This window comes from Oscarella lobularis, chromosome 8 (genome assembly GCF_947507565.1).
Source record: "Oscarella lobularis chromosome 8, ooOscLobu1.1, whole genome shotgun sequence".
Taxonomy (NCBI): domain Eukaryota; kingdom Metazoa; phylum Porifera; class Homoscleromorpha; order Homosclerophorida; family Oscarellidae; genus Oscarella; species Oscarella lobularis.
The window spans coordinates 2,247,373-2,270,357 of NC_089182.1; the positions used below are offsets into that span (position 1 = coordinate 2,247,373).

Consider the following 22,985-nt stretch of genomic DNA (forward strand, 5'->3'; position numbering starts at 1 on the left):
TGACGGTTGGCGGGTAAACAACAAATAACGAGACGACTTCGTTTATGTTTTCGCTGATACGTACGTGTGTGCACTTATTTTATATTTTGTTACGCTTTCGCTTCGCGTATTTTCCGATAGCACTCCAAACTGCACAGCGGCACGTTCGTCGCGCGACACGAGTACTTCTTCGCGTTGCCGCACCCCTCGGCGGCGCAGATAACGGGCGGAGGCGGGGTCCTCAAAAAAAGGATAAGGATAAATACTTTTCGTACGCGTACGCGTAAAATCGCGGTCGTCTCACTTGGACTTTTCGGAGTCTATGGGGTAGACGAGTCCGATCGGTAAGGATAGGGTTATAGAGTCTCGACCGTTGACGTAATGCACGTGCGATTGGGCACTCGACTGCTTTGCCTTACTTCGCGACTACAGACGGAACAGGTGCGTATACAGGTTGATTGATGGATAAACGTGTATAAAGCGTCGCGCATTTCTTTACCTTGTCATCGTCTTTTCTCTTCGTCGTTGTTTGTTTTGTAATCAACTTTGTGACCGTTTGTTTCTGATCAAAAGTGCGATGGGGCGGTATGATTGATAATTAAATTCGACGCTTTTCTCTTTTACCTTTTGCTCTTCCCGTCGCTTCGCTTCGCGCTGTCGTCTCCTTCTCGCCGACTCGACCTTTCTCGCTTGCATTTCTTCGTTCATCACTTTACTTGGCGACGGACCTACGCACAGACGTACGTCAATCATTAACATGCTATAATTCTCCTCTGACCGAGTGGCAATTCCAACAGATTGGAGCCACCTCCCGAGCCCAACATCGACATCTTGACCACCACAGCAAACAGCAATAGCACACCCCCAAAACATTTCCTTTGCGATTTTGCCCACCTGTCTCGCCGTGGTGATGACTCGATGACTAGGCAAGTCGCCTCTCTCGTTCAGCTCGCCGGAGTGGAGAGCATCAAGCCAGCGACTTTCTTCATCTTCACTAGAAGAAAAAGAATTCCAAGCAGAAGAGCAACAAAAAAATTTCTCACCCTTCGTTGGACTTAGCAGGCGCGGGAGCAGAACGAAATTGGCTGCCTATTATAAAAATTGACTAAAACATAACATATTGGCTGCGTTTTCCCCACGTACGCTCCTCCGTGCTTTCATCGCTTTCCACTATAACTCGAGCAGAACGATGTTGTTTTCGCTGCATTGCGGGCAAACTAAATTATTAATTAAATTTAATTAATTAATTAATTAATTAAAATTTTATTTTTGTTCGTGCCTCGGCATCGCTTCGGCCGTGGCCATTGTCTGGCCTCCAAATTTGATCTTCAGTTTGACGTGGGGATTTGCGCCGCCGCCGTTTCCCTTTCGCCGTTTCTTTCGAGACGGCGAGGTCGTTTTCTGATCTTCGTCGTCCGAATCGGCTGCAGCGGCGGTCACTTCGCCCGCTCGGCTGCGATCGCGATCCTTTTTCTTCTTGTGTTTCTTCTCTTTCTTGTGTTTTCCTTTCTTGTGCCTCTTTCGACTCGGCTGCACGCTCGGCGAGTCTTCGTCGTCGACGTTGATGTCTAATTAACAGTCGTCGTTAAGAAAAAACGATCGATTTTCTCGTCCTGAAGCGTTTATTCACCCGACATAGCTGAAGTTCCACGCGCGGCGCGCGCTAGAAAACACGGATATGTACTGTATCAACGATTAACGTATGAAAATAACAAAAAATTAATTAGTTGCAATTTTGGACTCCTCGCCCTTCGTTAGCAAAGCGTAAGTCAAGTTTAGTTGTAGACTGAAGGACCACGGAGTTGGCCAGGCAACCATTGAAACCGGTCGCGTATAAACCGCGCGTGTAGCGAACGATGTCCTGCGCGCCTCCAACGTACAGTTTTCCATTTGCATTTAGCATAGATGTGCCAGTACGCGATTGCCCCGTCTGTAGATCCTTGCCGTCAACGGTCATGTTTGCGACGTTGCGAATACTGCGAAAAAGGAAAAATAATCGAGCTGTTTTTAAGTTGCAAGTTAATTAATCGTACCGAATAATGCTGACGTTGTGAAAATCTCCGTCGGAAACAAAGACACCAGATACGATGGATCTAATACCGCTACCCAGATCGAAGCTAAAGCGCACGCGGCCGTTCTCCAAGCCGATCGAATAAAAGTCTCCAGTCATCTAAACAGACGTATAGATATAGTCCATATATACCTAGACAGCGTCAACTCCGAGATACACTTACATCTCCGTTGAACAAAATTAGACCGCTAAGCTGAGTCGTTTTGAAAGACAAATTCACGGCTGTGACAGCTCGCCCACTACATAAAATAGATAGGTAAAACCAAAAGCGAAATTTCGTGTAAAAAGCGTCCAACCTAACGAAAGCCTTGCTGAAGAAGTACAAGGAGCCGTACTCGTCAAAGTAGACGTCCCCAAGCGATTCTCCTAAAAAATCCAGTTATTTTCCAGCCTATTATTTGATGCAATTAAAAGCTCTTACGTTCGCTACACGTTTTCCCCGTGTACGCCAATTTTCTTTTCGAATCGTACAGACAAACGCATCTCGGTCCGTCGCTCGCGTTCCGACACTCGCCTCCGTTCGCGCATCCAAGCCCAGCCAAATAACACGCCGTTATTTCGTGCTCGCAATTCACCCCCGCGTATCCTTTCGCGCATTGGCAACGATAGCGATCGGCGTCCGCGTTGAAACAACTCCCCCCGTTCTCGCAGGGATCATAATCGCACGGCGTCTGCCGAGGACAATCGATCACACCAGCCCCTTTGACGAGATCCCTATTGACGTCGAGAGTATTTCCCTGCAATTCCAAGTGACTAACGCAGCCGGCAAAGCTGTCCGCGAATCCGACGTAACCGGGAATGCCCTCCTCTTTCGCTCCCAAATAAACGCCGTACGGAACGTTGAGAATTGTCAGAGGTCCGATCGACGACGACTCGACGTAGTCGTCGCCGTCCAAAGCTAGGCTCGCCAATTGATTCGATTCTCGCGTTATTTCAATTGTGTGCCATTGGCCGAGCAAAATTTTCGTTTCCGATTTCAAGACGGTTACGCCCGAGCCGAGATCAAAACGTAACTCGACGTAACCTTCGCTCAAACCGACAGCGAGAAAATCGCCTCGACTTTGGAGAGCAGAGGGGCCCGTGTAAAAAATCAAACCGTTTGTCGAATCGGAATAGAATTTCAGTGACAATTTTGTCTCTTTGGTAGATCTAATGGAAGGAAACGAAAGAAAGCCGGATACATTGACGTAGGGAACGGTGATCGTTATCCCTATAAAAAGAATTGACGTCTTAATTAGAGGAACAAAGGTTTTATGTAGAGCTCACTGTCTTGGCAGTATTTCCCTGAGAAATTGAATGGGCAGAGGCAGTCGAACCCGTCTGTCGTATTCGTGCACGATCCCCCGTTTACACACGGAAAGTCGGCGCAACTTCTAGCAGGCGAATCGCACGTTTCCCCCGCCAATCCCAAAGGGCATAAACATCTCGCAAACGAGCCGTCGTCCTCGACGCACGTTCCGCCGTTACGACACGTCGACGACGAGCAACGTCGCGTCGTTTCCATCTCGCACAGACGACCGCCGTAGCCGGCGGGACAAACGCATCGAAAATCGCCGATCAAATCGACGCAAGTCGCTCCATTCGAACAGGGCGTCGACACGCACTCGCGATGCTCTCTCTCGCATCGATCGCCGAAATAGCCGACCGGGCAGAAGCACTCGTACTCGTACGGATCGGCCAGTTCTCGACAGATGCCCCCGTTCAGACACGGCGATCCAAAGCAGCCGCGCAATCGCGTTTCGCACATTCGCCCCGTGTATCCGTCGGCGCAGCGGCACGCAAACGAACCGGGAACGTTGACGCAGACGGCGCCGTTCAGACACGGCTCCGACTGGCACTCGTCGTAATCTTTCTCGCAATTTAGCCCATAGAAACCGGGCACACAGAAACACGTATAGCCGACGCCGACGACGCTGCGACACAGGGCTCCGTTCTCGCACGGATTCGACCGGCAAAAGTCGATCTCGTCGGCGCAGAAATCGCCCTCGTATCCGAACGGACAAACGCACGAATAACGAGCGACATCGTCGACGCAAGTCGCGTTCGCCGCGCACGGATTCGACGCGCATTCGTCGATCTGCGCTTCGCACTCGTCGCCGACGTATCCGACGGCGCAACGACATCGATATCGCGTCGGACCGTCGTCGCACGTCGCGCCGTTTCGACAGGGATTCGAAAGGCAGAAGTCGATTTTGCTTTCGCACTCCCGACCCGTGAACGAAGCGTCGCAAACGCATTCGTACGCGTCGACGAGATCGACGCACGTCGCGCCGTTTCGACACGGCGACGAGACGCACTCGCGTATCTCCGCCTCGCATCGTCGTCCCGAGTAGCCGGCTTCGCACAGACACGCGTATCCCGTCGGCGACGTCGCGCACGTCGCGTTGTTACGGCACGGCGAGGATAGGCAGTGATCGATCTCCGTCTCGCAAACGATTCCCGTGTAGCCGACGGCGCAGAGACAAGCGAAACGATTCGACGCGTCGACGCAGGTCGCGTTGTTGCGACACGGCGACGATTCGCATTCGTCGACGTCGACGTCGCACCGAGAACCGGTTCGGCCCTCTTCGCACGTGCAATCGAATCCGTCGAGACGATCGACGCACGTCGACGCGCCGTAACACGGCGACGATTCGCATTCGTCGATTTCCGTCTCGCAAAGGTAGCCGGTGAATCCGCGACGGCACGCGCAATCGGCTCCGCCGATCGCGTCGACGCACGTGGCGTTATTTAGACACGGATTTGAAATGCAGTCGTCGATTTCCGTCTCGCATTGCTTACCCGTGTAGGCGTCCGAACAAATGCAGAGAAAACGATTCGGCAAGTCGAGACATCGACCGCCGTACTGACACGGCGACGAGAGACACTCGTCGAAATCCGTTTCACAATTCCTTCCCGATATTCCGAGCGGGCAAACGCAAATGTAACCGACGCCGGGCGACGGTTGGAAACAATAGCCGCCGTTCTGACAGGGACGCGACGCGCACTCGTCGACGTCGACCTCGCAATCGACGCCGGTAAAACCCCGTCGGCACGCGCATCGATATTTGCCGACGTCGTCGCTGCACGTGCCGCCGTTTTGACACGGCGACGACGCGCACTCGTCGATCTCCGAATCGCAATGCCGTCCGTCGTAACCCGACGGACAATCGCACGCGTACGAACCGAATAGATCGCGACACGTACCGTTATTTCGACACGGTTCGAAGGCGCATTCGTCGACGTTCGCCTCGCAGTATCGACCCGTGAAACCGATCGCGCAACTGCAGACGAAATCGTTTACCAAATCGACGCACGTCGCGTTGTTCTCGCACGCCGTCGTCGTCGTCGTCTCGCACTCGTCGACGTCCGTCTCGCAGACGGCGCCCGTGTATCCGTTGACGCACGTGCACGCGTAACCGTTCGCCTCGTCGACGCACGTGCCGTCGTTTTGGCACGGCGACGACGCGCACTCGTCGATTTCGCTCTCGCAATCGTCTCCCGTAAAACCGTCGCTGCACGTGCAACGATAGCCGGCGATTTCGTCCACGCACGTCGCGTTGTTTTCGCACGGCGACGACGCGCACTCGTCGACGTCTGCTTCGCACTGAACGCCTGTATATCCGATAGAACATCGACAGGAATAGTATCCCACGTGGTCGCTGCACGTGCCGTCGTTTTGACAGGGAGCCGACGTGCACTCGTCGATTTCGTTCTCGCAATCATCTCCCGTAAAACCGTTGTTGCACGTGCAACGATAACCGGCAATTTCATCAACGCACGTGCCTCCGTTTTTACACGGCAACGACGCGCACTCGTTCACGTTCGTTTCGCACTGAACGCCGGTATATCCGACGGAACACTGACAGGAGTAGTATCCCACGTGGTTGTGACACATACCAGAATTTTGACAAGGAGATGATTGGCATTCGTTTACTTCCACTTCGCACTGAACGCCCGCGTATCCGGACGTACAACGACAGTAAAAACCGGCTTGCTGATCGACGCACGTCGCATTGTGACGACACGGATTCGATCCGCATTCGTTGCGATTCGTCTCGCAATTGACGCCGAACCAGCCGACGTCGCAATCGCACTCGAACCGATTTTCCCCGTCGCGACAGGTCCCGTTATTCTGACACGGTCCGGAAGCGCACTCGTCGACGTCCGTCTCGCAGACGACGCCCGCGTATCCGCCGACACACGCGCACGCGTAGCCGTTCACCGCGTCGCTGCACGTGCCGCCGTTTCGACACGGCGACGACGCGCACTCGTCGACGTTCGTCTCGCAGTCGTCGCCGACGAATCCGTCGCGACACGAACACGCGTAGCCGGCGACGAAATCGCTGCAATTTCCGTCGTTCGCGCACGGCGACGACGCGCACTCGTCGACGTCCGTTTCGCAGTCGTCGCCGACGAATCCGTCGCGACACGAGCACGCGTAGCCGGCGACGCGATCCGTGCAATTGCCGCCGTTGCGACACGGCGACGACGCGCACTCGTCGACGTCCGCTTCGCATCGAAGTCCCGCGAAACCGGTCGCACACGAACACGCGTAACCGTCGACGTCGTCGACGCACGTGCCGGCGTTGGCGCACGGCGACGACGCACATTCGTCGACATTTGTTTGACAGTGAGTTCCCGTATATCCGGTCGTACAACGGCATCGATAGCCGCCGATGTCGTCGTCGCACGTCGCGCCGTTCAAACAGGGACTCGACGCGCACTCGTCTGCATTCGACTCGCAGTTACTTCCCGTAAAGCCGACGACGCACGTGCACGCGTAGCCGTCGACGTCGTCGACGCACGTGCCGTCGTTTGCACACGGCGACGAAGCGCATTCGTCGATGTTTGTTTGACAGTGCATTCCCGTGTATCCGGCCGTACAACGGCATCGATATCCGCCGATTTCGTCGTCGCACGTCGCGCCGTTTAGGCAAGGATTTGACGCGCACTCGTCAACGTTCGTCTCGCAGTGAGTCGACGTGAATCCCGGCGGACACAAACAGTTATAACCGCCAATAAAATCGCGACAGGATCCGCCGTTTTGACACGGATTCGATAGGCAATAATCGATACTCGTTTCACAGTGTGATCCGGTGAAGTGAGCCGAACAAGAGCACGCGTATCCGTTGACGCCGTCGACGCAGTTGCCCCCGTTCAAACACGGTCCCGATTGACATTCATCGGCGTTTGTCTCGCAGACCTTTCCCGTGTAGCCGACGACGCACACGCATTCGAAATCGCCGTCGAGATTGACGCACGTTCCCCCGTTTCGACATGGAGCGAAATTGCACTCGTTGATGTCCGTCTCGCATCGCGCGCCCGTGTAACCCGCCGAACAGTTGCAGTAGAATCCGCCGACAAGATCGACGCAGAGCGCGTTCGACGAACAGTCGTCGTGAAGGCAGTCGTTGAAGTTGACGTCGCAATGCGTTCCCAGATAGCCGTTATCGCAAAAGCACTCAAACCCGCCGACTTTGTCCACGCAGGGTCCGTGAACGCACGGATTCGATTCGCACTCGTTCACGTTGATTTCGCAGTGCGCTCCCGTCCAACCGGACGCACAATTACATCTATAGCTATTGATCCAATCGACGCACGTTCCGTTATTTTGACACGGATTCGACTCGCACTCGTTTAGGTTCGTCTCGCAGCGATCGCCCGTGAAACCTGACTCGCACACGCAAACCGTGCCGCCGACTTCGAGGACGTCCTCACAAATGGCCCAATTGAGACAGGCGGCCGTCGACGGCGATCTGCACAGCTGTCGCTTCTCGCAGCGAAATCCGCCCAGCGCCGACGGACAATCGCACGTGTATCCATACGCGTGATCGATGCACGCGCCCGGTTGCCGACACGGCGACGACGCGCATTCGTCGATGTACGTCTCGCACTGAGAGCCCGTATATCCGATAGGACATCGACACGAGAACGCGTCGACGACGTCGTTACACGTGCCGCCGTTTGCGCACGGCGACGAGGCGCATTCGTCGACGTCGACGTGGCATTGTCGACCGGCGTAGCCCGACGAACAATTGCACGCGTAACCGTCGACGAGATCCGTACACGTGCCGCCGTTAACGCACGGAATCGACGCGCAATCGTCGACGTTGATTTCGCATCGTCTTCCCGTCCAGCCGGCTTGACAGGAACAGGCGTAACACGTTCCGCTGTTCGCTTGACGGCACGCGGCTCCGTTCAGACACGGATTCGAATCGCACTCGCTTACGACGAGACTGCAGTTCTGTCCGCCCCACCCACACGGACACAAACATTCGTACGCGCCGGCGAGATTTCGGCACGTGCCCCGGATGCACGGGACGTCGACGACGCATTCGTCGACGTCGATGTTGCACGCCGGTCCCGTCCACGCTCGCGGGCATTCGCAGCGAAATCCGTTCGCTTCGTCGACGCACGTGCCGCCGTTTTGACACGGCGACGAGGCGCAGTCGTCTGTCGTCGCCGTTTCGCATCTGGGACCGGTGAATCTCGGCGGGCATAGGCACGTCTCCGAGACTGGCATTCCGGGCGGAGCCGACGGCGCCTCGACGCACGTGCCGTCGTTTAGACACGATCGATTCGTGCATTGACCTTTGAGGATGTGAGTCAGCGTGTTTGTACGTACTACTTAGCGAACTAGCGTACCTTGCGTCAAGCGGAAAAGGGCGGCGACAGCCAAGAAAGACAAACACTTGGCCATGGGAACGCCTCCCAGCTTCATCGCGATCCACTTCTTTCTGACGTCTTCTTTTGACACAGAAGCGTCCGTTGTCTTCGCTTAGTAGTGCAGACTTTGCTGTTACAGTTTTATCTGCAATGTACGGCTGCAGGGTGGCAAAGAAAAATAATACGGGACGTCAATTGACGTCAGGACTCATTAAAAGGGTGGCGTCATCGCTATCCCGATTGTGGTGACATCATGTTGAGTCAGCGCTGCGTTGCAATACATCACAGAACGTGACCGTGAGCTGAGGTCATTTCCAAACAACCCTCCGATTGTCCTCGTCGCGTCCGTTCCATGCAATACATAAAAAGAGAGGACGTTATTGATCAACAAAGCATGTTCTCGCACAACGACGACGACGACGCTGGCGACAACGCTGGCGAACACGACTCGGCAACTCAAAAAAAAACCAGAATAGATCTGTCCCTAGAAATTCCAAATCGGCGTCGGGGAGAAGGAGAAAACGACGAAGCAACTGTGCCCGATTACCTCAGCGCGCGTGGGAGTGGGCGTTACAACCTGCCCAGCACCGCTGCTGGGAATCCAGTTGCAAGCTCAAGCACGCCCATGGCGCTCGCCGCCACTCCGACTTCCGAACTGGAAAATTTCATGATGTTGAATTCGCCGACGTTCGTGAATAGCACGGCATTAGCTCTCACGCCGACCGGCTTTCTGAATCCGACGATGTCGTGCACCGAACAGCAAGCCCAATACAGTCAGGGATTCATCGACGCTCTACATCGACTCAGACGCGAGGGGGGCGGCATTCACGCAGAACGACACTTGAGCAATAAAGCCCAAGCGGCGCCCGTCGCTCATTGCGGCGGCGGCGGCGGCGACTCCGCTTCGACGATCGCAACGGGCGATCCCGCGTCGGACGACGAAGAAAACGAAAGTATCGCTGACGGCTACGACGACGAGCCGCAGCCGCCCGAAGATCGACGACATTCGATGACGTCGCGTGCGAGCAGCGGACCTCCTACGCGCGTCAATTCGCCGTCGTCGGCGAAGCGCTACGAATGGGATCCTCACTCGCCTCCGAAGCTCGACCAGTCGACGATCGCTCGCATGTCGCCCGTCGAACGGCAGGCGTATCGGGCGGCGCGAAAACGGGCGCGCAATCGCGAAGCGGCGGCGCGCTGTCGCGACAAGAAACTTCGACGTCAGGCCGATTTGGAGACGATCGTTTTGCAATTGAGCGAGGAGAATACGTCGTTGAATACGCAGCTGTTTGCGCTGCGAAAGGAATTGTCGGCGCTCAAGGAGAAGATTATGGGGCACGTTCACATGGGATGTAAATCGATTCTCGTCGATTCGTCTCTTCTCACTGCTCGATGACTTGATTTTTTGATTTTCTCACGTTTGCTGCCGCCGCCGCGAGACTTCCGCATTTTTTGCTTGTTTTCCTGCTTTCGAGGATGTCCACTGTACGGTAGTTCTCGTCTCTAGAAATGTACATTATCTAGTCTTTTTCTCCAATGTGATGTTAGAAGCTTTAGTCATATAGTCATATCGTAGTATATTCGATTGAAATAAAGGATGATGATTTATGTGAAGCACTGGGCTGGGCTTCGCGAGAGGGAGGGAGGGATCGGGGGATCTTCTTGCATGGTGGGGTCTCCGGGACTCGCGCGTCACCTCCCCATTTATTCCTTGACCCCGCTCGGCCTTCTTTTTCGTGGACGAAAAAGGCGCTCTTGCCATTCCAATTCGGTACGCGTGCTGACGGAATTTCCGCACCTACTGTAATCTAATTGCATTTCGTTTTCCGGTTGCTGCGGAATACAGGGAAATTTCCTATTCTCCTTAGGTCTTTTCCTCCTCCTCCTAAATCGGTTTCAAGTCGAAAGGATCTTTCGCTGCGATTGTTAGGAAAAGAGATCCCAAAATATCATTGTCCGCTTTCGATCGAGAGACGGAGAGAGAAGGAAAAGAAATCACTACGCAACAACGCCCCTCTACCCGACGGCACAACGATGAACAACGCCTCCTTTCCAGCGGAACTTCGTCTGGACACTTCAAAGAATTTCCTGATATATTTCGGAGCCGTTCTCGGAGCTTCCGCTTTTCTCGTACTCGTCGTCTGCCTCCTGCTTCGACGCTACAGTCGACAGACGTGGAATACGGGCAACGGCGGCGGCGGAAAAGGCGCGTCGTCGTTGGGAGCGGCGACGCGTCGTTCCGCCGCCTCGTCGATGAAGGATCTCGTTCGTCCGTCGCACGACAATTTCGGCGTCATCGACAACGTGTTTCGAAATCCCGCCTATGTGTCGTTCGAAGAGCAACTCGGCGCGCTCGAATTCCCCCGCGTCAACATGTGTTTCACGCGCGATCTCGGCACGGGTCTCTACGGAAAAACCTACCTCGCCGAAGCGGTCGGAATCAAGGACGGCGAAATGACGAGCACCGTCTACGTGAAAACGCTCGCCGAAGACAACAGCGCCAGCGTGTCGTCGAAAATTCGCGACGATTTTCGTCTCGAGATGAGCGTCGCGGCCGAATTCAATCATCCCAACATAGCCGCGCTTCTCGGCGTGTGCACGGCCGGCGACGAGCCGCCTCGCTGTCTTCTGTACGAGCACTCCGAGTACGGCCCGTTGAACGCGTTTCTCCTGTCGGCGCGTCGCGCCTATCACGTCAAGGACGCCGACGCGTCGAGCGTTGAACTCGAGCATCATCTACTGAACGACAGCGATCTCGCGGCAATGGCCAGTCAAGTCGCCGACGCTCTCAATTACATGGCGGCGCGAGACTTCGTTCATTCGGACGTCGCGGCAAGAAACTGTCAGGTACACGAAAAGCTAAGAGATAAACCGCAATTTATCTAGTATCTACACCAAAGGTCACGGCGAAGCTAACTGTGAAAGTGGTCGAGTTCGGTTTGAATAAGGACGTCAATAGCCAGGACTACTTTCGAGTGGGTCAAAATCAGGACGTCCTGCTACCCGTGCGTTGGATGGCTCCCGAAGCGATTAAGAATCGCGTTTTTACCGTCGAAAGCGACGTGTGGTCGTTCGGCGTGCTCGTTTGGGAGATCTTTACGTTCGGGGCGCGACCGTACGCGGGCATGAGCAACGGGGAGGCGATCGGGGCGATCGTCAAGTGCCGACGACTCGAGCGTCCGCGCGAGTGTCCCGACGACGTGTTCGGCGTCATGAACCAATGCTGGAATCCCGATCCGAAAAAGCGACCCCGTTTCTTTTACCTGCACAAAATGCTCTCCGCTCTGGCCAAGACGAATGAATCCGAGGAAGAGAAGGACGACGACGACGACGACGACGACGACGACGACGACGACGACAGCAGCGTGTCGCTGTAAGAGAAAAAACAGCACCAAGCAGCCAAAAAAAACACAATAATAAAGCTTAGCTAAGGGACACCACATAGACGTTTGCAGGCATATTAGATAATCAAAGTCTCGTCAAAATAGAAATAGCGCTTACATCCGAAGTTTTATGTATATACATAAAATCGGAACGGGAGGGAATACACTTACTGCAGAAAAAGGAGCGAGATGACGACGTCACACCAAGGGCCGGCAGCCGCTCTCTTCGAAAGCGCTGTACGCCTCGTTCACCTCCATAAATATGGCCCTCGCTAGACTCTCGTGCGGTTCTCCCGTCGCCTAGGAACAAAATAATGTCGCAACGACGAAATAACTGTCTATATATATTTACCTTGTCGGGATGAATGACTAGGCAAGCTTTTCGATAATACTTCTTCACCTGATCGGGATTGATGAGTTGGTGCATGCCGATTTCTTTCCATCCCGTCGCTCCCTCCCAAAGTACGAGATGCAAAGTGCTGAGAAGTGCGCGAACGTTCTTTCGTTTTCCGTCGGCCCATCGACGCACCTAGGCACGAATTTGTCTCGCCCACGCGTTTACGACTTTCCGAGTCGCCGTCGCGCCTCACCTTGAGCGTTTCGGGATCGTACGATTTTTCGTCCTCTTTCTGAGCAATGTCTTTCAACGACGTCGGACCTTTCTGTCGCGACGGATTGAATCCCTGAGTGCCGAGCAGATCCCCGAACGCCGTCTCGGCCACTTGGGGACGCACACCTTGAAAAACAAATGAAAAAGAAATCGTCGCACCAATAAATCAATCGTACCGAAAGGTTTTCTGACTCCTCTTTCGTCTCGACCCCCGAACACGCTGCTGTAGTTCGCCTTTGACTGCGACTGTGCTCCGGACGGACTTTTCTGCTGAGTGTGCTGGAATCCCGACGCTGTATACATCGTTCTCTGAGTCATCGGTGGCTTCGATGGAACGAAACTGCTCGACTTCGCCTTTTGACCCATCGTCAATTTCCCGCCGGCAGGTTTGACGTTTCCAAATGCGGCAAAAGGATCCGTCGGCGCACTCGAACTCGTCGGACTCGTCGACGACGAGCCGGGAGCCGACGCCGGAACGCGACTGCCGCTCTTTCGACCGGACGTCGACGTCGGCGGCGAGGAGAAGTCGCCGAGGAGGGTGTCCATCGACGACGCTGCCCCACGATTCATAAGCTGAGGATTGCCGCCGCCGCCGCCGCCGAGAGGAATTCCCAATGACTTGGGAACGGACGAACGGCGTTGCGCGCCCAATTGTTGAGGCTGAAGTGGCATTCCGCTGAGAAGATCCATGTCGCTCATGCCGCTCGAGTCGAACGGATCGAACAAGTTGTTACTCGTCTTCGACGTCGTCGCTGCCGGCGGCGGCGGTGCGCCAAAATCTCCGAGAAGCGACGCTGATGGCGATGCTGTGCCGGCACCGGCGGCGGACGTGCCGCCACTGAATGCCAAATCGCCGAGAATGTCGAACTCTTCTCCGTGAGTCGGAGACGACGGAACGATTGGACTCATCGACGACGTTCGGCTCACGGGAGCCGAATGAGACGTCAACAGGGACTGATTCGGTTGAGACAGCCGATTGGAATTCGCGGTATCGGTTGCGAACGGATTGCCAATCACGGTATCGCGAGCGGCATGCTGTTGGCCGCCCACAGACGCACCAAAGTCAAGCAGAATGTCAGGAGGAACACTTTCGCCGCCGCCGCCGCCGCCGCCGCCGCCGCCGCCGCCACTACCACCAAGATCAAGCAGAATGCCTTCAGAGCTCTCGGAAAACAGATTTTCCGACGGTTTCGTGTAGCCCGGACCGCCTTCCGTCGCACCGAAAATATCGCGCGTTTCACTTTCCTCTTCTTCTTCTTCTTCTTCGTCGTCGTCGTCGTCGCTCAAATCGTCGCCTAAAAGATTCACTTCGCCGGTGTCGTTTTCCGGCTTCCTTTTATCGCTTTCGTTCCAGTCGAGAGTCGCGAAGAACGACGATTCGGAAGTTGCCGGTGGCCCATTTTGTTGTCTCGGCGGATCGCGGACGGGCGAGGCCACTTTTCGTCGCGGTGCCGTCAGAGGGCTATCTTTGTACTCTCGCGCTATAACTTTGTCCATTTGGCCTGACAAAAGAACGATGCCCCAAATCGAGGTTAACGAGTTTTTTCGTCGCTCACCATATTTGTCTATAGCCGTCTGCTCTTCATCCTCCGTTTTGAAACAAGACAACGGAGAGGCGGGTTTACGAGAAAGACTGTCCCACGGATTAACTGACGAGGTGGACGACGGCGACGACGAAAATTCGACGTCGAGAACCACTTGAAAAGTGGAGGTGAACTTCGCCTGATTGCTCATGGCTCCGTCTAATTCCTCTCTAACGCGATAAAACAAGTAGTAGAGCGAAATCTGCGCTATAACGACAACTAACCGTGAAAAGGTGAGCTGGTTGAGACTTGGATCGACGAAGCCGCTGTGCAGCTGTATTTGAAACATTCTCACAGCAGTCAATCCCTAGTATAGCACAAGAGTATAGAGAAACCAAAGGAGGAGGAGGAGGAGCGTACGAACGCTACCTTGTGAAGAACTTTGGAGCCGGGAAGACCTCGCACGTGGTGTACAACGATAACAAAATCGCCACGCGCAGTTCCAGTGAGAGGAATCTGAATAACTCCATCTTCAACAGTGTAGCTTCTGTCGTACAAAATTCGTCGTTATTTCAAGACGAAAAACAAACGCGTTTGCCTTCGCACCGTAGTTGATCTAACGACGACTTCTGAACGGACGTGAAAAGCCGTCGATCCCTGTGAAAAACCTCTACAAACGGTTTACATCCAGTCCTAAAAAGAAGAAGGCAGAGATTAGATTAGCTGGCGGCACGAAATCGAGTCGAGGAGCATACTTATTCAAATTGAAAATAGGGATGGTTGTGAATGTAATCTGCTTGACGCTCATGGGCCTCGAATGAGGCACGAGCGGAGGACTCGCGAACAATTGCGCTACGCAATCTACGCACCTAGTGCATCTCTTATATTACAAAGAAAAAATCAACGCCTTTTCACTACTCGCCTTCTCTGCGACGGTCTAACTATACCGCGATAACCGTTCGGAAATCGGCGATCAGCAAAAAATCTCAAGGCAGCCTCAGACGAGGAGAAGAGCCCGCAATATATGAGATAAGCCGCTACAATGGTAGCAGACGTCGCTTTTCCATCCTGAGCTCGACAAGTGTCAAATTCAGTACCGGATACGAGTTTTTGCTCACCTGGCAGTGAATGACAATTACGGAATTTCGTTCCGATTTGAGCCAAGCGTCGATGTCCTTGCAAATGGTCAACAAGTGATCGAGCCACGGTGCCCTCTTTCCCGGCCAGCCGTAGTGAGATACCTGATAACGTTTATCACGCGGCTACTAGCTACTCTCCTTTAGGCTAGCGAACGTTGTTGTGGAACTTTTCGGCGTCGTACGCCTTCTCGGCGAAATTGAGTATTTTGTAAAGGTCGCGATGCTTCGTGTCGAGAAATTCTCGAACGTCGCCGACGCTGTTTCTCACTGCCGCTTCGATGCCTTCGTGAGGGTAGGGCATCACTGAATCAACAGTCGTTTAGGAGTGAAATACAGCGACGCGAAGTATGAACACTACCTAAAATCTTTGAAGTGATGTAAGAGACGTCCAGCTGTCCCTTATAGTACCTATAAAAAACACGCGTTTCTTCGAACGTCGAGATGTCAGCAAAAACAATACCCTGCCACCGAATGCATCATCTTAGATGACGTGTCTTTGAGTCCCTTTAGTAGATTGCCCGCGTGACTACGCATTTTACCAAAGAACGATCCCGATTCTTCAAAGGAGGAAATCTAAAAAATCATGAACAGAGAGCGTCTGTTACCGTCACCTTTGGGCTGATCGACTGTCGCTAGGGGTGCGATTAGAGGCTCGTCCTGCGGAAAGCGCAATCAATGTATATTCTCCAATAAAGTAGCGCGTTGCGTTTTTTTTACCGAAGGTTCGTATAAATTGACGTTGAGTTTGCTTGCTAGTGCTTCGATCGTGCGAATGACAGCGTGTATGTCGGGACGTTTGCGCGGATCGATAATCAAAAGAGAACGAATGAGATCGTGTAGAATGGCGTATTTTCCGCCCTCCGGCAACTTGTAGTTGGCGTTCAAGATGCGAAGCTTAGCGCCGTCTTCGAAGGGATGCTCGCGATAGCAGAGCATAAAAAGAAGACAGCCAAGAGCCTGAAGCGCAAGATTTAGAACAAAAAAAAAGAGAACGTTTTCTATAGATTCTACTTACCCATATATCTAATTTCTCGTTGACTGGAAATCCCGAATAAAAATCCAGCATTTCCGGAGCTCGATACATGGGAGTTGTGTATCGTTGCATCTGACGAAAAAAAGACGTACGTGCGTTCCCGTTTCACTAAAAAAAGTGTCTCCTTTTCGCGTACTTGTTCTTCGGCTAAACTCCGATCCTGATGCGTCCACGAACTGTCCGGATGCATGGCTTTCGTCGTGGCACTGCCAAAATCGCATAGCTTCATCTGGCCCATGGAACCCAAGAGCAGATTTTCGATCTAAAAGAAAAAAAAATCGTGTGAACACTACATAATGGCTAAGGTTAACATATTATGTGTTGCTGCTATTCTACTACTGTGTCTGTGTATGAGCGACTCACTCACTTTTAAATCTCGATGCGTGACGCACGGCTTCTGTTGATGCATATGAGCGACCGCTTCGCACGTCTCCTGAAAGACTCGTACGACCTGTCGACACGACAGACTCTTCGAATTCAAAACATCGATCAGCTGGCCCCCTTTCGAAAAAAAAAAGAATACAGAAAACGAACGAAGGAAAATCCCCCCCGCGAACCTCGACACAGTTCGGTAAGTATGAGAAATTCGACGGCGCCGCCGCTCGTCGCCGCCGACGACGCGCCGCTGACGTATTCGATGATATTCGGATGTCCGGACAATTTTTTCTATAGCGCGATACTGCTACTCGATCGCTACTCGATCGCGCGGCTCCTTACCAGCAACGAGATTTCTCTTTTCGCGTCCGGCGCGTTTTCCCGATCGGCTATGATGCGCTGGGGGGGAAAAAAGGCGTCGATTCGCCTTATCGCTGCGCGAGTGCGATCGCGGTTTACCTTTAGAGCGTATTCGTGGCCCGTTGACACGTCTTGGACGGCGTAAACGTATGCGAACCCGCCTGAAAGGGAAGAAACTCGTGTTTGTCTCGAGACGGGAAGGGGGAGGGGTCGTTCTTTGAACCTCCGCCGAGAAGTCGCTTCACTTTGACTTCGTAGTCGCCGAGATTCACGACGCGACCAACGAACGAGTCGCCCGTCGTGCCGCTGAAGTAGTTCACAGCCGAGCGAAAGAGATCGGCCATGGTCTCCTTTCCTTCGGAAACAGTTAGCGTGCTTTAGAGAAATGGCTGAAGAGCTCGATAGGAGAATCCTAGCCGAATTGGACGTCACCGGCCACGTAAACAGCTACGACTTTGCCACCAAACTCGGCGTCGATCACCAACTCGTCGTTGGAGCTGTAAAAAGTCTTCAATCTGTCGGCGACGTGCGTAGAATTCATCTCCGTCGATTCGGTTCGAGTTTCGCCGCCTCGTTTCAGGTGATCCATGTCGAACAGAAGCGCAAGGAACGATGGGAGACAACCGGCGAGGGAAACGAAGTCGCCGAACGCGGCAGTCACGAAGCGATCGTCTTCCACGCCGTCGATCGCGATCGCGGCACGCTCCAAGCCGATCTAATGGTCCGATCGATTCGTGGCGCAAGAAAAAAGCGTCATGTCGCCTATTTAGAAATCGTCGCCGAACGCCAAGGTCGGCTTCAGTAAGGCAATGTCCGCCGGATGGATTCGACTCGATAAGGAGGCGACCGTACATCGAAAGGTTGCGAGCGAACGGGTTCTAATGTTTTTGTAGCATCCAGGATGTTTAGGTCGAGTCCATTACTGATACGGTACAGGAGCTGTTGAAAGCGATTCGAGACGGTCGGGTTGGGGATGCGACGGACGCCCAGCTGAAAGATCTAAAGAAGAGAAAATTAGTCTCTTTAGTGTAGGTGGGGGTTGCGGGGAGGGAGAGAGAGAAAGAATCTAGCCGCCATATAATTTTACTTTTAAAAGAATCATTAAAAGCCTTGACGTTACCAAGGGAACGAATTTTTCGACATCCGTTCAAAAACTTGAAACGGATTTGACGCCAGAAATGTTGACAGCGTAGGCGTGGTCTTTGATATTTCTCACTTCCGCGTATGAACCCTTTTGCAAATAGTGGTAATTGGAAGGACAAGAAATTCAAGGAGTACAACTTCGATGCTCGCGGTGTATTGCCCGCCAGCGGTCACTTGCATCCGCTTTTGAAAGTTCGCACCGAATACCGACAGATATTCCTTGAAATGGGGTCAGTGCATGGGATGACGCCACGAAAGGATTCTCTTATTTCTCCCCTTCTTCTTGCAGTTTCACTGAGATGCCGACGAATAATTTCGTTGAGAGCTCCTTCTGGAATTTCGACGCTCTTTTCCAGCCCCAGCAACATCCGGCGAGAGATGCGCACGACACGTTCTTTATAAAAGGTCGGCGGATAAATAAGCGTACTGTACGTTCAATCACCTTTTTTTTTCCAGAGCCCAAGTGTGCGCACGAATTTCCAATGGACTATCTGGAAAGAGTGAAGAAAGTCCATAGCGAAGGCGGCTATGGATCTCAAGGGTAACAACAGACCACGGGGGTAACCAGTTGTATATTTGTATCTTTCTCAAAGGTACAAGTACGATTGGAAAATTGAAGAGGCGAAGAAGAATATTTTGAGGACGCACACGACCGCGGTTAGCGCCAGGATGCTCTACAAATTGGCGCAGGTATTTGCCGAGGGGAAAGCGTCGCTCGATCTGCTTCACCTTACCCGACTTTCTTTGCAGGATAAGTTCAAACCGGTGAAATATTTTTCAATTGATCGCGTGTTTCGAAACGAGACGCTCGACGCTACTCACTTGGCCGAATTTCATCAAATCGAAGGCGTCGTAGCCGACTACGACCTAACCCTCGGCGATCTCATTGGCGTTCTGCATCAATTTTTCAGCAAACTAGGTATAGAGACGCAATATATGTTCATCAGTCCTACTGGTATGGGGTCTCCCCTTTGAAGGCATCAAGAAGCTTCGCTTCAAGCCCGCGTACAATCCGTACACTGAACCGAGTATGGAGGTCTTTAGTTACCACGAAGGCTTGAAAAAGTGGGTTGAAGTGGGAAATAGCGGCGTGTTTCGTCCGGAAATGTTGCGTCCCATGGGCCTTCCCGACGACGTGTCTGTCATTGCTTGGGGATTGTCGTTGGAACGGTGAGCGCGGGCGGTTGAGAAGTGTCGTTCGTTACTCGAGTCGTTTTTCTTTTCAGACCGACGATGATTAAGTACGGAATTGACAATATCAGGGATTTGATTGGACACAAGGTCAATCTCCAGATGGTCTATGACAACCCGCTGTGCCGGCTGAATAAGACGACGAAAACGTGAGATTAGGTTTTTCGAGGGGCGACCAAACTGTTGCACGCGAAAAAAATAAAAAAATTGATACCTCACTTGACTTCCCATGACGTCTTCGGGCGCTTTGCATTGCTCCCCGGTCTCTGCTCATCTCGTATTAGTAGCTTTGGCCAATCTTTTCGCCTCGATTCCAAGATGGCCTCGTTGGGAAATCGCTGTGAAGAAATAAGTGGCACACACAAGGTGCGCATTTAACTATTCAAAGACCTCGGGCTCTGTAATCTGCACTTCGTTTCCGCCTTTCCAGACTCCCTTAGGAACGAGTCTCTGTCTTAGACTTCTCATCTGTCCTTGGCAGTCTTCTAGCGCGATGTCGCACGACTCGAGAGCCAGTAGAGTGATGTCAGCCGTCGTTCCAATGGTCAAAGATCCTATATGACCGGCCCATCCGATTGCCTTGGCCGGAGTCGCTGTCACGGCTTCGATAACGTTTTTCAGAGGCATTCCGATACAGAGCATCTAGAAAATCGATTTCTGTAATCAAATCAGCCAAGTGCCTTCAGCACACCTTATTCATGACAGTGACTAAATCGTAAGCCGGACCCTCACAAGATTCGCGATGAAGATCCGATCCTATAAGATCTGGCCAAAACCCTTCTTTGGCACATATCTATGTGCAACTTGGAATCCTATGTGTCCAACCAATATTTTTTGTATACCTCGGCCACTGTCCAGCTGAATGAGCCCATGCCGTGACCAACGTCAAACAAAACGCCGCGTTTTTTCGACTCCCAAACGGCTGTACCACAGTCAACTCAACGGCATGCAGACTAACTATTAATTATTTCTTACCTGGGTAGATCGTATGAGTTTTTGCATTAATGATGCTGGATTTTAAGCCGTGAAAAGCGTGAGTGTAAATGTCGCCCTTCGACAAGCTAAAGAACGTTACAAGCGAAGACAGCTAACTGCGTTCAGACCGATAATACCTCCCCGGACAAGTCAGGACACTTGGATCGGCACTCCCCTCTACGGGAACACTTGATATCGAATGATGAACCATAAGAGGAACGTTCGACGCTTTCGCCGCCTTCATGGCCCGTCTATATATCACGCGATAATTGAATGTGCTCATTTTTTTTGGCCGCGTGAAACCGACTCAAAAGCTTCGTTCTCGTTTATCCCGTCGTTGCAAACGTCGGCCGTCAATCGAACTTTGACGCCAATGAGAATATCTCTGTTGTCGTTGATGCAACTAGAGCACTGGTCTGCGTTCACTTGCTTCAGCGAATCACACTCGCCACCAGCTCCGTATCTTCGACGTCAGAGATCTGAATGTCGTGCTGCTCTAAGCAAAAATGTTCTCTTACCCGGCGCAGCCTGCGGAAGCCAATCCGTGCAGCGAGACGTGAAGAAATCCCAACAGGCGAGTCTCGCATTTCTCGGCAACAAATTTCCGAAGTCCGGCGAACGTGCTCGCTCCAGAACTAAACAGGAAAATCACCAAATCACCGCGTCGTCACGTGAAAAAAGTGAATTTTCGGTTAGCGCGCGACCCTAGCAACGCGTTCTCCCCCGGAAGTCAAAGTCAACTCATTGAACCCGTAGAATTTTTGTTACCACCTACTGTGACGTAGCAATCGCCGATTGGCCGAAATGTGACGACACAATGGAAAGATTTCTCTGATCGGTCTCTCGACGACGCGACGCCAACGACGAGAACGCGATCGCGCTTGCTTCGTCGTCCAAATTAAAAACACTCGCCGCCATGGAACCGATACCGGGCTACTATCGACGAAAAGAGAAGCGCTTCGTCGACAAACTGTGGGACCTCGTCGAAAATCCCGATCTCGACGACGCGATACGCTGGAGCGGCGACGGCGCCTACGTCGTCGTGCCGAGCATGACGGCGTTCGAGGAACGCGTTCTCAAGGTCTACTTCAAAACGAAGCACTTCTCCAGCTTCATTCGCCAACTTCACATGTACGGCTTTCACAAGCGAACGCAGGACGTCGAAGTGCCGACGACGGGCGCTTATCACTTCGAACATCGGCTCTTCGTTCGCGGCAAAGCCCACCAGCTCGTCATGGTCCAACGACCGCCGCCCAAGTGGCGACGATCCGAACGCGTCGTCGAGCCGGTCGCTTCCGCAGCGACCACGCCCACGCCATTGCCGGCGACTTATCATCACCATCTTCATCATCATCATCAGACTGCCTTGTTTCAGCAAGCGCAGCTCTTGCATTCGTTCGCCGCTTCGTCGTCGACGTCGTCGTCGTCGTCGTCAGCGGCGGTGGCCGCGGCGGCGAGACCGGTCGCCTCGATTGTTCGAGCTGCATCGACGGAGTTAATTCGTCGCGGCGAAATCGTCTATGACTATCATCCGACGACGGGCGGAAACGAGACGTCGTCGTTGATCAATGCGAATCGGCCGCCGACGTTGGGAATCAATAAGGAAAATCGGATGCCGCGGTTCGTCGTCGGTAAGACGCCGGCGCTCGTTCTTCTCGCCGAAATCTGCGCGGCGATTCGAAAGATGGGCCAGCATCCCGACACCGAGGAGAAGCGACGACAGTGCATCGAAATCGCGCGTATGAGCATCGATTCGAAACGTCGCGAGTCGGCGGCGGCGGCCTGCGCGCAAGCGATCACGCTCGCCGAGCCGTGGATTGTGCATCGGGTCGCGCGATTGCCACCGACGACGACAGTGGCGGCGGCGACAATGACGGCGGCGGCGACGACGACTCCCGTTTATGCAAGCGTGCCTACTACTATAAAGATGGACACAGCAACGACTGATGATGATGATGCTGACGACGACGACGACGACGAGAGCGACGAGCCGTCGAATCTCGTCATCGACGTGGAAAAATGAACAATTGACTCTGACTAATACAACCCTGTCACTATAGAGACTACTGTACCTTACTAGCTACTGTACCCTACATGTAAAAACAGAACTCCTATATAATGATCTACAGCTTTACCTTCCTGCATCGACCGCTGTCGTCACTCCTCGTCCCAGGCAATAGCGATCGACGTCGATGCCGAGTGGAGTCGCGTGCTCGTATCCGTGTATGTGAATGTCTATGAGACCGGGAACGACGAGAAGGCCTGCATGGATTTATTCGGCGATGAGAGCGAGCGAGGATGCGTTCGTGAGTAGTACCGCTGCAATCGACTTGTTTGCAGTCGGCGTCGGGCTCGTTCAAGCTCTTGCCGACGTCCGCGATTTTGCCGTCCTGCAAGAGGACGTCCAAGTGGTCTTCCAGCCCGTTAGCGGGATCGATTACTTTTCCACCTCTGCGCTGCGTCAATAGCGTAAAATAGAAAGCAACGGCGTGCATCAAACCTTAGCAAGATTCTCATTCTTTCTGAGTCCAGAAGCTGATTAACGTACGCTGCTC

At 53.1% G+C, this 22,985-nt stretch overlaps 8 protein-coding genes across 11 annotated transcripts; 4 read left to right on the forward strand and 4 right to left on the reverse strand.

The window, feature by feature from the left end:
• Positions 1 to 25: 25 nt before the first annotated feature.
• On the reverse strand, positions 26 to 1,720 carry LOC136190281 (INO80 complex subunit B-like). The gene is made up of 10 exons (XM_065978392.1): positions 1,610 to 1,720; positions 1,259 to 1,547; positions 1,123 to 1,196; positions 1,023 to 1,068; positions 874 to 973; positions 758 to 809; positions 604 to 707; positions 479 to 541; positions 284 to 405; positions 26 to 219 (listed from the first exon to the last, which is right to left on the reverse strand). Exons 1-10 carry the CDS (start codon positions 1,614 to 1,616, stop codon positions 90 to 92), a joined length of 987 nt encoding a protein of 328 aa, XP_065834464.1. The 5' UTR covers positions 1,617 to 1,720; the 3' UTR covers positions 26 to 89.
• LOC136190273 (neurogenic locus Notch protein-like) lies at positions 1,647 to 12,066 on the reverse strand. Of its 2 annotated transcripts, none has more exons than XM_065978382.1 (8): positions 11,962 to 12,066; positions 8,678 to 11,557; positions 3,317 to 8,623; positions 2,472 to 3,260; positions 2,347 to 2,416; positions 2,214 to 2,289; positions 2,013 to 2,149; positions 1,647 to 1,955 (listed from the first exon to the last, which is right to left on the reverse strand). In XM_065978382.1, the coding sequence occupies exons 2-8, from the start codon at positions 8,751 to 8,753 to the stop codon at positions 1,703 to 1,705; spliced, it is 6,708 nt and encodes a 2,235-aa protein (XP_065834454.1). In that variant the 5' UTR covers positions 8,754 to 11,557; positions 11,962 to 12,066; the 3' UTR covers positions 1,647 to 1,702. The 2 variants fall into 2 exon arrangements, with proteins under 2 accessions (XP_065834454.1, XP_065834453.1); XM_065978381.1 differs by having other exon boundaries at positions 11,616 to 12,061.
• Positions 8,993 to 10,312, forward strand: LOC136190280 (transcription factor Jun-like). The gene has a single exon (XM_065978391.1). The coding sequence runs from the start codon at positions 9,051 to 9,053 to the stop codon at positions 10,092 to 10,094; it is 1,044 nt and encodes a 347-aa protein (XP_065834463.1). The 5' UTR covers positions 8,993 to 9,050; the 3' UTR covers positions 10,095 to 10,312.
• On the forward strand, positions 10,419 to 12,222 carry LOC136190278 (muscle, skeletal receptor tyrosine-protein kinase-like). The gene is made up of 3 exons (XM_065978389.1): positions 10,419 to 10,469; positions 10,567 to 11,545; positions 11,599 to 12,222. Exons 2-3 carry the CDS (start codon positions 10,733 to 10,735, stop codon positions 12,073 to 12,075), a joined length of 1,290 nt encoding a protein of 429 aa, XP_065834461.1. The 5' UTR covers positions 10,419 to 10,469; positions 10,567 to 10,732; the 3' UTR covers positions 12,076 to 12,222.
• Positions 12,090 to 17,590, reverse strand: LOC136190274 (cyclin-G-associated kinase-like). The gene is made up of 23 exons (XM_065978383.1): positions 17,345 to 17,590; positions 17,221 to 17,282; positions 17,104 to 17,160; positions 16,944 to 17,052; positions 16,754 to 16,887; positions 16,523 to 16,648; positions 16,369 to 16,458; positions 16,071 to 16,310; positions 15,965 to 16,010; positions 15,814 to 15,910; positions 15,712 to 15,761; positions 15,508 to 15,656; positions 15,333 to 15,455; positions 15,137 to 15,282; positions 14,970 to 15,083; positions 14,821 to 14,907; positions 14,644 to 14,761; positions 14,499 to 14,581; positions 14,248 to 14,444; positions 12,868 to 14,193; positions 12,672 to 12,817; positions 12,434 to 12,610; positions 12,090 to 12,381 (listed from the first exon to the last, which is right to left on the reverse strand). The coding sequence occupies exons 1-23, from the start codon at positions 17,463 to 17,465 to the stop codon at positions 12,280 to 12,282; spliced, it is 3,900 nt and encodes a 1,299-aa protein (XP_065834455.1). The 5' UTR covers positions 17,466 to 17,590; the 3' UTR covers positions 12,090 to 12,279.
• On the forward strand, positions 17,488 to 19,673 carry LOC136190276 (phenylalanine--tRNA ligase alpha subunit-like). 3 transcript variants are annotated; one of them, XM_065978386.1, is made up of 12 exons: positions 17,488 to 17,647; positions 17,702 to 17,842; positions 17,892 to 17,981; positions 18,031 to 18,149; positions 18,218 to 18,310; positions 18,366 to 18,494; positions 18,554 to 18,669; positions 18,721 to 18,805; positions 18,858 to 18,954; positions 19,015 to 19,183; positions 19,242 to 19,434; positions 19,491 to 19,673. In XM_065978386.1, the coding sequence occupies exons 1-12, from the start codon at positions 17,507 to 17,509 to the stop codon at positions 19,606 to 19,608; spliced, it is 1,491 nt and encodes a 496-aa protein (XP_065834458.1). In that variant the 5' UTR covers positions 17,488 to 17,506; the 3' UTR covers positions 19,609 to 19,673. The 3 variants fall into 3 exon arrangements, with proteins under 3 accessions (XP_065834458.1, XP_065834457.1, XP_065834456.1); XM_065978385.1 differs by having other exon boundaries at positions 18,858 to 19,183; XM_065978384.1 differs by having other exon boundaries at positions 17,488 to 17,842; positions 18,858 to 19,183.
• LOC136190277 (deacetylase Oant_2987-like) lies at positions 19,151 to 22,973 on the reverse strand. Its single transcript, XM_065978388.1, has 11 exons — positions 22,931 to 22,973; positions 22,748 to 22,881; positions 22,566 to 22,692; positions 20,949 to 21,065; positions 20,738 to 20,893; positions 20,568 to 20,681; positions 20,431 to 20,516; positions 20,298 to 20,377; positions 20,147 to 20,248; positions 19,846 to 20,097; positions 19,151 to 19,793 (listed from the first exon to the last, which is right to left on the reverse strand). The coding sequence occupies exons 1-11, from the start codon at positions 22,945 to 22,947 to the stop codon at positions 19,671 to 19,673; spliced, it is 1,308 nt and encodes a 435-aa protein (XP_065834460.1). The 5' UTR covers positions 22,948 to 22,973; the 3' UTR covers positions 19,151 to 19,670.
• LOC136190279 (uncharacterized) lies at positions 21,189 to 22,537 on the forward strand. Its single transcript, XM_065978390.1, has one exon. The coding sequence runs from the start codon at positions 21,347 to 21,349 to the stop codon at positions 22,451 to 22,453; it is 1,107 nt and encodes a 368-aa protein (XP_065834462.1). The 5' UTR covers positions 21,189 to 21,346; the 3' UTR covers positions 22,454 to 22,537.
• Positions 22,974 to 22,985: the final 12 nt, after the last annotated feature.